General features: G+C 41.0%; 1 protein-coding gene across 4 annotated transcripts in view; it reads left to right on the forward strand.

The window, feature by feature from the left end:
- The first annotated feature begins 5,468 nt into the window (after positions 1-5,468).
- Positions 5,469-12,394, forward strand: part of IDH1 (isocitrate dehydrogenase (NADP(+)) 1) — a 29,027-nt gene continuing 22,101 nt past the window's right edge. The window contains exons 1-2 of one of the 4 annotated variants that reach the window (XM_074191495.1): positions 5,469-5,543; positions 9,131-9,268. In XM_074191495.1, the coding sequence (XP_074047596.1) occupies positions 9,147-9,268 (122 nt within the window). In that variant the 5' untranslated portion in view covers positions 5,469-5,543; positions 9,131-9,146. Of the gene's footprint in view, positions 5,544-6,133; positions 6,213-9,130; positions 9,269-12,394 lie in introns of those variants that run through there. The other 3 variants (XM_074191497.1, XM_074191496.1, XM_074191498.1) reach the window with 3 other exon arrangements.

Below are 12,394 nucleotides of genomic sequence, written 5' to 3' on the forward strand. Positions count from 1 at the left end.
TCCTCCCAGTCAGTCTCCCTCTTGGGCAAGCAAAGACGAGTCTGGATCTCTGTGCATGCTCTGGGCAGCCTCCTGCCAATGCCCCCAGGTTGACTCTCTGGTCCATCTAGGGTTTAAAATGTAAATTCATTACTGTATATTTCACAAATTTATCACTATTGGGTCACGCTTGCCCCCAATTCCATTTAACTTTCATCTCCTTCCCATTGTCTGGAGACCCAAAGAAAAATATACTTGTATTATATTTAAATGATCTGCAGTCTGAGTAGGAAATGGAACTGGGACTACCAGAGCTTATATAGGAGAGTAAATCAGAATACATTAAATAGCAGCCCCATTTTAAAAAATCAAGTTGACATTAAAGAAAATTCAAAATATGTTGTACTTTACATATATATTTATATACTTTATGGCTCCAAAGGCACTTCGTTAATTTAGAATATTTTTTTGGAAAGGATTGATTATATATGTACAATTTATATGAGATTGTTTGTTGCCATGGGGATGGGGAGGAGGTAGAAAAACATGGAACTCAAAAGCTGCCAAAAGGATGAATGTTAAAAAACTACCTTTTCATGTAATTGGGGAGGGGGAATAAATTTTAAAAAATTTTAAAGGGTAATTTTTCAATCATTATAATAATAATGATTTCAGAATATAACTAAAGTATTATCAGATACTTTGGATGGTTCCTTCCAACAATGCAGATTTTAATCTATCTATGCCAACTAGCCTGTGTGACTCTTATCCCACAAATTTCCAACTTTGGATCCAACCAAATGCTGGGGGGGGAGTTCTTTTTTTCCTTTTCTCTTCATATATATTTAGCAGTTCATAAAAAGCAGACAAAAAAACTGAGATAGAATACACAATTGGCATTATGGTAAAAGAAGACTATCAGCTGGATATTTTTGCCTTGGATATGTCAAAGACCTAAAAAAACTACTCGTTTTATATATAACTTCTTCCAAGTACAACTTTGTCTAATCACTTTTATCACTTGAAAATTAATATTACATTGGATAGTATCTTCAAATTACTTTTGTTTCTTTTTCAGAATAATTTTCATTGCAGAAATGCTTCCATTTGTTACCAGTGGATCTCACTACTTTATTGAAGGAAGAAAAACTGTTTGATAGCTAGCAAAAAACAAATATCAAGTCATACCATGTATAAATGTATTCATGACAGAGTTACTGTCAAAAACTTTTTTGTCTTAACAAAAACAATTACACATCTTTATAGAACTCTAAGGTTTACATTGTATTTTAGATACATCTTTTTTGGTCAATCAATAAATATTTACTGAGAGCAGGAGCACCTATATTAGGCACTGAAAAGGCAAGTCCAAAAAAAAACCAATCCTGATTTCTTATGAGCTTACATTATATTACATTAATAGAGAAAACAGAAAAATTGCCATACCATAAATAAAAACTGAATAAAAACATATATTTATACACACACACACATATATATGTATGTATATATATATATATATATATATATATATATATATATATATATATATATGAATACACACACACACACACAGAATCATTGTTGGCTTTTATAAGCATCTAATAGCCAGGTATTTTGCTAAGAGTTGGGGATACAAAGAGGCAAAAGACAGCCTTTGTCCTCAAGAAGGTCACAATTTAAGTTGATAAATACTAATTCATTTTGAGGGAGGTTGGGAGCTGCATCTTAAAGAAACTGAGGAATTCTGAACCACCATCAAAGAAGGAGAGCATTCCAGGCGTAGTGTTTGAGGATTGCCGATGAAAAGTTACAGAGAAGGAAAGATGGAGTGTCCTGTAGGGGGGAACAGAGAGAAGACTCGTATAGTTGGATCACCAAATCCAATATGAGGAATAACATCTAAAGAACCAAAAAAAGATAGGTTGTGGCCAAGTTGTTTGGGATTTAAAAAAAATAAGTTTCTTCTGTTTTTTATATCACCATAGTTATCACAAGTATCCTTCCCCCTCCCTTTCCTCCTACCAGGGAGCCACTCATTATTTAAGATTTCATTGTTTAGTCTCTTTTGTTTGTAATTGTTAGACCAATTACTATTTTCATCATTTTACATTTTGAGCAATAGCTTACACATTGAAAAACAAATAATTTTCTTTGGAAGCATGAATTATCTTCAGGCAAAGGGTAGCTGAGTCTTAAAAACCAGAGAGAGAGAGAGACAGAGAGAGAGACAGAGAGAGAGACAGAGAGAGAGAGAGAGAGAGAGAGAGAGAGAGAGAGAGAGAGAGAGAGAGAGAGAGTTATCTACCAGGAGTCAGAGATAAGAACAGACAGCCAGAATTGTTTTGGAGTGTGGCCCTGATAGCCAGAAAATGTTAAAAGACACAAAAGATCTCTGTTCAGTCAGTCTTCAAGGTTATGGAGGGCCACAGGCAAGAATGTAGTTTTTAGTCTGCACTAGTGAAAAGAGTAAGATAGTGGATCCACTGAAATGTGTGTATGTATACACATAATTATACATGCATGCATGCATGAATACATACATCCATATATGATATCTCAGAAACTTTAAAAGCTTAAAACTGCAGGACCCTGGGCAAGTCACTTAATTTCTCAATGCTCCTGAAAGCTTTCCAAGACTTGGGGGTGTACTGGTAACTCTCTTTAAAGGAAAAAAAAGACATTTTCTGTATTAACATTTTCTTTCTGCTTTAAGTTAATATGATCACCATAACAATAAATCAAGTCTATTAGCATTGGCTGATTTCAGAAATGAAAATGCTGTCCCTGAAAATTTAGCAAAAGCTCTCCCAAATGCATAGGACTGGCTGCAGGACGCACCAGGTCTCAGTCTAGCTGTTGAATGATATCGGTTATGGAGAATTTCTACACCAGGAAATCACTTTTCATCAGAGAGTCTTAATCTTTTTTTTTTTTGGTATCCTAGCTTTGGCAATCTGGTGAAGTCTAGGACAAACACTTCTCAAATAATGTTTTTTTAATGCAAAAGACAAAATACATAAGATTACAAAGGAAATCAATTATATTGAAATAATTATCAAGATAGTATAAAAACATATTCATAGAATCCCTCCAATCTAGGAGGAATGTAGACTCCAGATCAAGAACCTTGGCTCTATACAGAGGAATTTATAAGACTGTGATAAAAAAAAAATTCAAAAGAGTCCAGGGACTATTATGAAGTCCCAGAGAAGACTGCTGTTGGCTCCCTTTTGCCCCCACAGATAAATCTTCTCTCCCAATTTTACTGCTACTTAGGAAATTTCCTCTCTTGAATTCCATCCAACTAGGGACATACAATACATTCCTTAAGGCTTTTGTTTTGACCTAATGAGTCAGGATGACTACTGTGAGCTTGGTTGAAGAGAACTGCAGAGAGGTGGAGAAGGCAGAGAAGGAAAATAACTGCCAAATCCCTTCTTGTATTGCTTCCTCCTGGGAATGAGTTTCTCTCAACCTACAGATAGCATTGCTGCCATCCGGATCAGACCCCAATAACAGTATTCAGTATATAACCAGTATTGAAAATAAATGAGGCAGGGCCGGCTAGGTGGCACAGTGGATAAAGGCCCTGGAGTCAGGAGTACCTAGGTTCAAATCTGGTCTCAGACACTTAATAATTACCTAGCCGTGTGGCCTTGGGCAAGCCACTTAACCCCATTACCTTGCAAAAAAAAAAAACAAAAAAAAAGTAAAAAATAAATGAGGCAAATGCTCTAACCCTGTGAGAGAAGGAAAGGAAACCTTATTTCAGCATAAAGTTTATTCTATCATTTTACATTTTTAGCAATATCTCTCTGTTCTAATACATGGTCAATTTTTGTAAAAGTTTTGGGTTGTAAATGGTCAAAGGATATGCAAAGGCAATTTACAGCTGAGAAAATCAAAGTAATCTATAGTCATGTGAAAAATTGCTCCAAATCATTACTTATTAGAGAAATGCAAATTAAGGCATCTCTGAGGTACCACCTCACACCTCTCAGATTGGCCAATATGACCAGGAAGGACAATGATCAGTGTTGAAAGGGAAGTGGGAAATCTGGGACACTAATATTTTGTTGGTGGAGCTGTGAACTCATCCAACTTTTCTGGAGAATAATTTGGGATTATGCCCAAAGGGACACAAAAATGTGCATACCCTTTGATCCAGCAATACCACTGCTGAGTCTATACCCTGAAGAGATGATGAAAAAGGGTAAAAACATCACTTGTACAAAAATATTCATAGCAGCCCTGTTTGTGGTGGCAAAGAATTGGAAATTAAGTGAATGTCCTTCAGTTGGGGAATGGCTTAGCCATGGAACACTATTGTTCTATTAGAAACCAGGAGGAATGGGAATTCAAGGAAGCCTGGAGGGATTTGCATGAACTGATGCTGAGTGAGATGAGCAGAACCAGAAGAACACTGTACACCCTAACAGCCACATGGGGGTGAAGATCAACCCTGATGGACTGGCTCACTCCATCAGGGCAACAATCAGGGACAATTTTGAGCTGACTGCAATGGAGAATACCATCTGTATCCAGAGAAAGAACTATGACCTTTGAACAAAGACCAAAGACTATTACCGTGGAATTAGAAAAAAAAAAACACGTTATTTTATTATGTAATTTTGCTATCTCATACTTTTTCTTCCTTAAGGATATGATTTCTCTGTCATCGCATTCAACTGAGATCAGTGTACAACATGGAACCAATGTAAAGACTAACAGATTGCTTTCTGTGGGGGGTAGAGGAAGGGAAGCAAGAATGGGGGCAAAATTGTAAAACTAAAAAAAATAAATAAAATCTTTCTTAAGAAAAAGTTCTAGGTCGTGCTAGGAGTGTTTTTGCATTCTCATTTAGGAGACGCCGTATTTTTTTTTCCGTCCAGCTTCTCCGGCGTTCGCTCGGTTCCTTATTCTCCCTCTGGCTCACCTTTTCCCCCATCTCCAGCCCCCTAGGATTTTCTTTACCCCCCCTCGAACCCAGACCCTGCTGAAGACGACCAGCGTTTCCTTGGAAGCGTGATCTTCAGAGGCAGAGGCACTGTGATGACTCCAGAGGCAAGAGGGCAGACTCTTGAGTAAAAAAAAAAGGGTTGTTTCCCCTCTCCCCTTTTTTTTAGGTTTTTGCAAGGCAATGGGGTTAAGGCCACACCGCTAGGTAATTACAGGTGTCTGAGGCGCATTTGAACTCGGGCCCTCCTGACTCCGGGCCCTGCGCCTCCAGGCGGCCCCTAGTTTCCTCTGCCACCGACATGGACCAGAGAGATGAAGCGGTCCCGCCCCCACGGACAAAGCGGCCCGGGCGGAGGCGGCCAGGCAGGTGCTGCGGGGGGCCTGACTGAGGCTCCCCCTGCTTCGGCCCCTTTTGTAAAGCGGGGCTCTCGGGGGTCCCCGGAACCCCAGGAGCCCGAGGCGGCTTCCCCGCGGTCCTGACCGCGCCCCCCCGCCTCGGGCAGCCGGATTGGGCGGGGGGCGGGGCGGGGCCGGCGCTGCGGGGACAGTCTGGGCTCGGCTCGGCGGCCCGCGGCTTCTGAGCGCTCCTGGCCCGGCCGCAGGTACCGGGGGGCGGCCCGGGGGGGGGGCGGCCCGGGGGGGGGGGGCGGCCGCAGGGAACGGGGGGCGGCCCGGGGGGGGGGGCGGCCGCAGGGAACGGGGGGGCGGCCCGGGGGGGGGGGCCGGCCGCAGGAACGGGGGTGCCGCCGCCCCTCCCCCCAGACTCTCCGATTTAAAGGTCTCGGTGCTGGGGGGGAGCCCAGGCCCCGGGGCCGGGGCTCCGGCCGGGACTGGCGGGGCCGGGACGCGCTTTCCCGCGGGGGGCTGGGGGCTCCCCGCGGGGGCGAGGTTGGGTGTGCGTGGGGCGGGGGGTCCCTTCTGAGATCCGCCCGACGGGGCCGAGCCCAGCTCGGAGCCCAGGCGCCGGGCCCGGCCCACGAAGCCCCGGGCGGGTCCGGGAGGGGAATGGCCGCGGGCAGGGCGGGGCCGCGGGGGGCTCCGGGGGCTGCTCGTCCCCCCCCATCCGCCTGGCGGAGGCGGCGACCCCAGACCCGAAAGCGCCCCCCCCGCCCCCAGCCCACCAGGGAGGCGCGGCCGGGCCGGGGCGGACTCCGGGAACGGGCGCCGCTCGGGGCCCGCCCCGGGGAGGAGCCGCCGCCGGTCTCGGGGCTGCCGGGCCTTGCCGCCACGCTGGGCATTGGGCCGGTCCGGGGGTCGCGAGCTTCGCAGTGGTAAGACCAGGAAGGTGAATGGTGGGTGGAGGACCGGGAACCCCGGTGCCGGGGCTGTTGGTGCAGTGACGGGCCCGGCCAAAGAACCGGGGGGAGGGGCGGCTGGGGGGCGCAGGGGGCAGAGCCCCGGCCCTGCAGTCCGGAGGACCTGCCCGCATTTCGGCCGCAGACACTTCAGAATGCCCTAGCTGCGTGGCCTTGGGCCAGCCACTTAACCCCATCGCCTTGCAAAAAAAAGGAACAAAAGAACCTGGGAACATTGTATCCAAATGTGTTTGCTGTGGTTGTTACACGGAAAATATTATTTATTTGAAAAGAACTTGAAACGGCAATGAAGTGGGAGCACAACATTCCTGGTATATAAAAGAAACAGTATGTAAGGGGCTTTGCATGAGAACTATAAATCCTCTTTAATGTTAAAATAAAAATAAAGGCAGCAAAAGTTTGAGGAGAAACCATGTAGGACATTTGTCAGAAGGAATTTCCAGGTAGGAAGTTCTATACCAGTATAACTTCTCTAACCAGTATAACTTTGCCGTTACTAGCTGCATTTGTGCTCCCTCTACTGTGATTCTCAGTAGAATTTTAGCTTCCTTTCTGGCCTCTTTTTCCCTGCTGGACCCCTTTTACAAAAAGGACCGGAAACAGCAGGACCCTGGGCAAGTCAGACCCAACCAAGCACACCAAACACGAATCTCTATAATTTCCAGTCTTAGCTTTTGACTGAGCTTCTAGGACTTAGTTGCCCGCTGTCTCACAGTCTCACAAAAAGACCACAGTTGGAGGGTGGGTTTTTTTGGCAAGGTAGTGGGGCTAAGTGACCTGCCCAAGGTTACTCAGATAATTATGAAATGTCTGAGCTCAAAATTTGAACTCAAGGCCTCCTGACTCCTGGGTTGGCACTCTATCCACTGGACCACCCAGCTGCCCCAAGTCTGTATGTTTAAAGTAACCTTTGAACTCTGTTTTTCCTGACTGAGACTGACTCTCTCCTCTAATGAAGTAAATAAAAGAAACCTAAAATGTTTTAATCTGGCATTAGTGCAATGGAGAAAAGTTGCTGAAAAAAAAAAGATGGAAAACTAATATTTTTACTGTAAAGGAAACTAAACTTAATACTCCAAATAGCTAGAAACTCTATACTATTAACTATGTCTGTTTTTAAGAAAAATTGCCTAGTCATTACTGTTGTGTAATAGATATTAGGCCAAAGACCATAGTCCTGTAAATGTGCTGAGGTAGAGGATTGTTATTTTTTTATTTATTTATTTTTATGGCAATGGGGTTAAGTGGCTTGCCCAAGATTACACAGCTAAGTAATTATTAAGTGTCTGAAATCAGCTTTGAACTCAGGTCCTTCTGACTTTAGAGTCAGTGTTCTGTCCACTGCACCACCTAGCTGCCCTGAGGATTGTTATTTTTGATAAATTTTCAAGTCAAGATACATATAAGTGGAATACAAAATGGAAATTAACTTTTAAAAAATACTGCTAGTACTTATATTATTAGAAGTAACTTTTAGAGGTGGATGATTCACAGTTGACACTTACTCATTAGGATCAATTCATAGAAATAAAATCAAACCAGCCTCACACTTCTCCCCTTCTCTTCTCCCTACATCTCTCTCACCCTCTACCCCATTATGGAAATGTGACCATTTCTTCTTTGTTTAGTGGTTTGATAATTATTGCATTTTAATTCAGTTCACTATTTTTATCCTGGTTCCTGATCTAAGGCCACTGGAACCTTTCTAAAGGATTTACAGGATCTCTTCCCTGCCATCTGAATACATACCCTGAATCTAAATGAGTAGAGGAATATATTCTTTATCTTTTGAGAGTTGGGGTTTACTTTCTTTCAAAAAAGGTAGCAGCGGTTTTCCAGGACTAATTTGGAGTCAGAGGACTTAGGCCCACCTCTTGGTTTTGCCCTCTGTTCCTTATCAAATAAGCTTAAGTTAAACATCTCAGAATTTATCTTCAAATCTCAGTTGATTTCCTCATCTGGGAGTGCTGAAATAAATGACCTTGAAAGGTCCTCTCTAAAATTGTGATTCTATGAATCATAAACATGGCTTTAAAGACCTTTTCTCTGGCCTAGATATTTTAAGACAGCTATCTACTTCTACAACTTGAGGTTGATTTTGTTTTATGGCTTATACCTGTAATATATATATATATATATATATATATATATATATATAGAGAGAGAGAGAGAGAGAGAGAGAGAGAGAGAGAGGTTTACACACATATATATATATATATATATATACATATATATACGTGTATATATATATATATATATATGTGTGTGTATATATATATATATATATATATGTGTGTGTATATATATATATGCGCCTAAATATCCAGATGGGAAATTTCATTTACCATGTATGTATGAAACTAAGGCAAGATACACACACACACACACACACACACACACACACACACACACACACAGACAGATATAGATACAGATACACATATATGTATGTATTTTTTTTAGGTTTTTTTGCAAGGCTGTGGGGGTTAAGTGGCTTGCCCAAGGCCACACAACTAGGTAATTATTAAGTGTCTGGGGCCAGATTTGAACTCAGGTACTCCTGACTCCAGGGCCAGTGCTCTATCCACTGTGCCACCTAGCCCACCCCACATATATGTATTTAAAAAATACATATATATGTAATCTAGTAATTGTTTAAGGCAAGATCGGAAACCAGTTCTTCAAGCCTAGTACTCTATTCATTGTACCATACTATGATTAACCCAGTGCTTTGTTTCCAGTATTATTTATAAATTTAACAAAAAATGTCATTTTGAGTTCATCTCTAAATAAAAAATGCAATATATTTTGTCTTTTTTACATTTTATAATGAAATTTATTCTTAGAAATCATTTATTCTTTTCTCTTTAAAGATAGATTGAAAGCAACATGTCCAAAAAAATCAATGGAGGTTCTGTGGTGGAAATGCAGGGAGATGAGATGACTCGAGTTATTTGGGAGCTGATTAAGGAAAAACTCATTTTCCCATATGTGAATTTGGATCTACATAGGTAATTAATTCTCTTTTCCTCTGGGTGACTGACTCAAGGGATATACAATTTAATGTTTCCAATATTAGGACAGAGTTTCTGATTTAACTTTACTGTCTAAAATTCTGATGAAAATTTGTTTTTTTTTTTCCTACTGGGGTTGATATGGACAAAATATCCTTGGAAGGGTCACCGTGATATAAGAAAAAAAGTCATAGCATTCCTCTTTGGGTTGAAAAAGTGGGGATAATAGGTCATTGATTACGAAGGGGGAAAATCCACTCTTTCTAGGAATCTGTTGATGTGTGATGTTTTCAAGCATGATGAATTCCAGTTGGAATTATTTAATCTTTTTTTAAGGAACAGTGATTTATATTTGGAAATGTTTGTTTCTTTTACCCCATAGAGAAGAATAAAATAACAAATGAAATTTTGTCATTACTAGTTGCATTTTTGCTCCATCTACTGTGATTCTCAGTAGAATGTTAGCTTCCTTTCTTGCCTCTTCTCCTTTTTTATACCATCTTGTAACTGACAATGAAGTGACCAGAAAGTCTAACCTTCCATCTTCAGGCAGCACCACACCTAAATCAAACTTTCCTATCTCCTGACCTGACCTGACCCATAACTGGAATGCATTTCTCTTCCTCAGCTCCTACCTCTCCTCCCCTCCCCCGCCACTTTAAATCCCTAGACAAGCTTTAAAAGATCATCTTGTCAATTCTTCTCTCCAATGTAATGATCTCTTTGGACTTCACATTTGACTTTGTATTTGTCTCATATGCTTGCATACTATGGTTATTTGTTCTTTCTACTAGACTATAAGAACCACAAGGGTAAATGCTTATCTAAATTTTCTATCTTCTCAGTACAGTATGGGGTAAAATAATAAAGATTTGTTGAGATCTTTTTTCTTCCTGAGGGCACTGGAACTATTGAGCTAGTTATTTTAGTCAAGTGATTTTTAGTTATAAATTATTTTCGTCTAGTCACTAACTGAAAAGGACTCTTGGGGACTCGGCTGATTTTTCTTGTGGATGTGTGTTTTAATCATTCTGCAAGTAGACACTGTTATAATATCAGCTGTTTTGCAAGATACTGACAGTTTGATGTTGTAACCATGAAAGTGAGCAAATACCTACCCAGACTAATTAATACAGGGCATCAAGCTATTAGAAAACAGACAAACAAAAATCTCTTCGTGGCTTTAAAATATATTTAGGTAACTCTCTTAGGTGAAATTTCTAATCCAACTCTTTATTATATTTAATATACAGAAACATTTTTCCTTTGCCTATTGACTTTTTTCCAAATAGTTTTTTAATTATTATTTTTTGAGACTGTCTCCCCATCTTAGGCATCTAGGTGGTTCAGTGGGTAGAGCCTTGAGCCTGGAGTCCAAAAGACCTAAGGTCAAATTCTGCCCAGCTGTGTGACCATGGGCAAATCTCAGTTTATCTTAACCCACTGGAAAAGGGAATGGCAAACCACTCCTTTATCTTTTCAAGAAAATTCCCTAAACATAATTGGCACATCCATAGGATAACAAACAAGATTTAACAAGTGAAAAACAATCACTTCTTATGAGGACTAGCCACTCAAGGACCTAATCCCAATTTGATTAGCAGAGAACCTTTGACCTTCTGTTTCCTACTTGGCCAATTTGTCCTTCTTGAGTACCCTGGGTACCTCCTGCTTTTTTTTCTTTTTTGCAAGGCAAACGGGGTTAAGTGGCTTGCCCAAGACCACACAGCTAGGTAATTATTAAGTGTCTAAGGCCAGATTTGAACTCAGGTACTCCTGACTCCAAGGCCAGTACTCTATCCACTGCACCACCTAGCAGCCCCCCACCTCCTGCTTTTATAGGAGCTCCCCATATTGGTGCTAGACTTAGTATGGATACCATCTGGACTTTAGCCTGCCTTCATCTCAGAGCTCCTGAGCAGAAGCAGTCCACCCATCTCCACAAATCCTCCAAAGAAGATCTGGCCAAGATCTTCTCTTTTAGTATTTCAGGGGTACCAAAGTCTACTGTGGTCTATGTCACTCGGCTGATCATTCTCACCAATGAGAGAACCAATCTACTGCCTTTTTCTGATTTTATAAATACTCGACAACATGCCAAGTTATCTACCTGAACAGTGAAGAGAATGATTTTGAGGCAATAAATATGAGAAGGGGGAGGGGGGAGGAGTGTGAGTGGATCAATGTGTATGAGCTGTGATATTTTTTGCAGACCTAAAGACTTTTATCAAAATATATATTTGGTTTGTTTTATCAAAAAACTGCTGAATCATGGTGACTTGTCACATATTTTATTCAACTGACTTCTGATTTTTTATTTAAATTCCACATAAGAAAATAAACTAAATTCTACTGTCTTACTTCAGGTTGGGGCCTCAGGCAAGAGCAATATTCTAGGGACAATAAAAGCTTATTAATATAATATATTAAACCAAATATAAGTGAAATAGAAAATATTTCATCAATTCATGAGATAAAATTGTAAATAGGCTGCTTTTAACTCAAAAAGATAAAAAGGATGTGTTGCCCTTCTAGCCCAAAGTTAATTGAATCATGGGTTTAGAGATGGAAGATCTTGAAAATACTTTGTTTTGCAAAGTGGTTCAAAAGTGTCTGTGTGCATGGGTGGCCAATTGAGGCATTCAAGAACAAGAATGTTGTGAAAGCTGGAATGGTATGCCAGAGGCCAAAAAAGTAATTCTAAAACTTACTTGCTTATAGAGAAAAGTGAATGGCTTTCATTATTGATAATCCTTCACTTTAGATAGCTCCTCTGTAGCCCGTTAGCTTTGTGTCCTCCCTTAAGTATTGCCAGGCCTAGCCATTTTTTGGTATTTTCAGCAGAAAACCCATTCAGTGTTTTTTAAGTGATGAAACCCCAGATTCAGTGGATGAGTATAGTATAGACTGTGCCACTCCAAAAATGTGCAGAAGCCTTGGCGGCTACAATCTAATAATAAAACCTCATGGCAGTTTCAGAACAAAAGAAAATTACTCAAGAGCTAGGGAAAGAATCATGGACTTCAGCTGACTGAAAGATCTCTACATTTGTGTAATAACTGCCTCATGGAAAATTCTGACTACTTAAAGATAAAATGCCCTGGGGTGGCTAGGTGGTGTAGT

The sequence above is a fragment of the Macrotis lagotis genome, chromosome 6 (assembly GCF_037893015.1).
Source record: "Macrotis lagotis isolate mMagLag1 chromosome 6, bilby.v1.9.chrom.fasta, whole genome shotgun sequence".
NCBI lineage: Eukaryota > Metazoa > Chordata > Mammalia > Peramelemorphia > Peramelidae > Macrotis > Macrotis lagotis.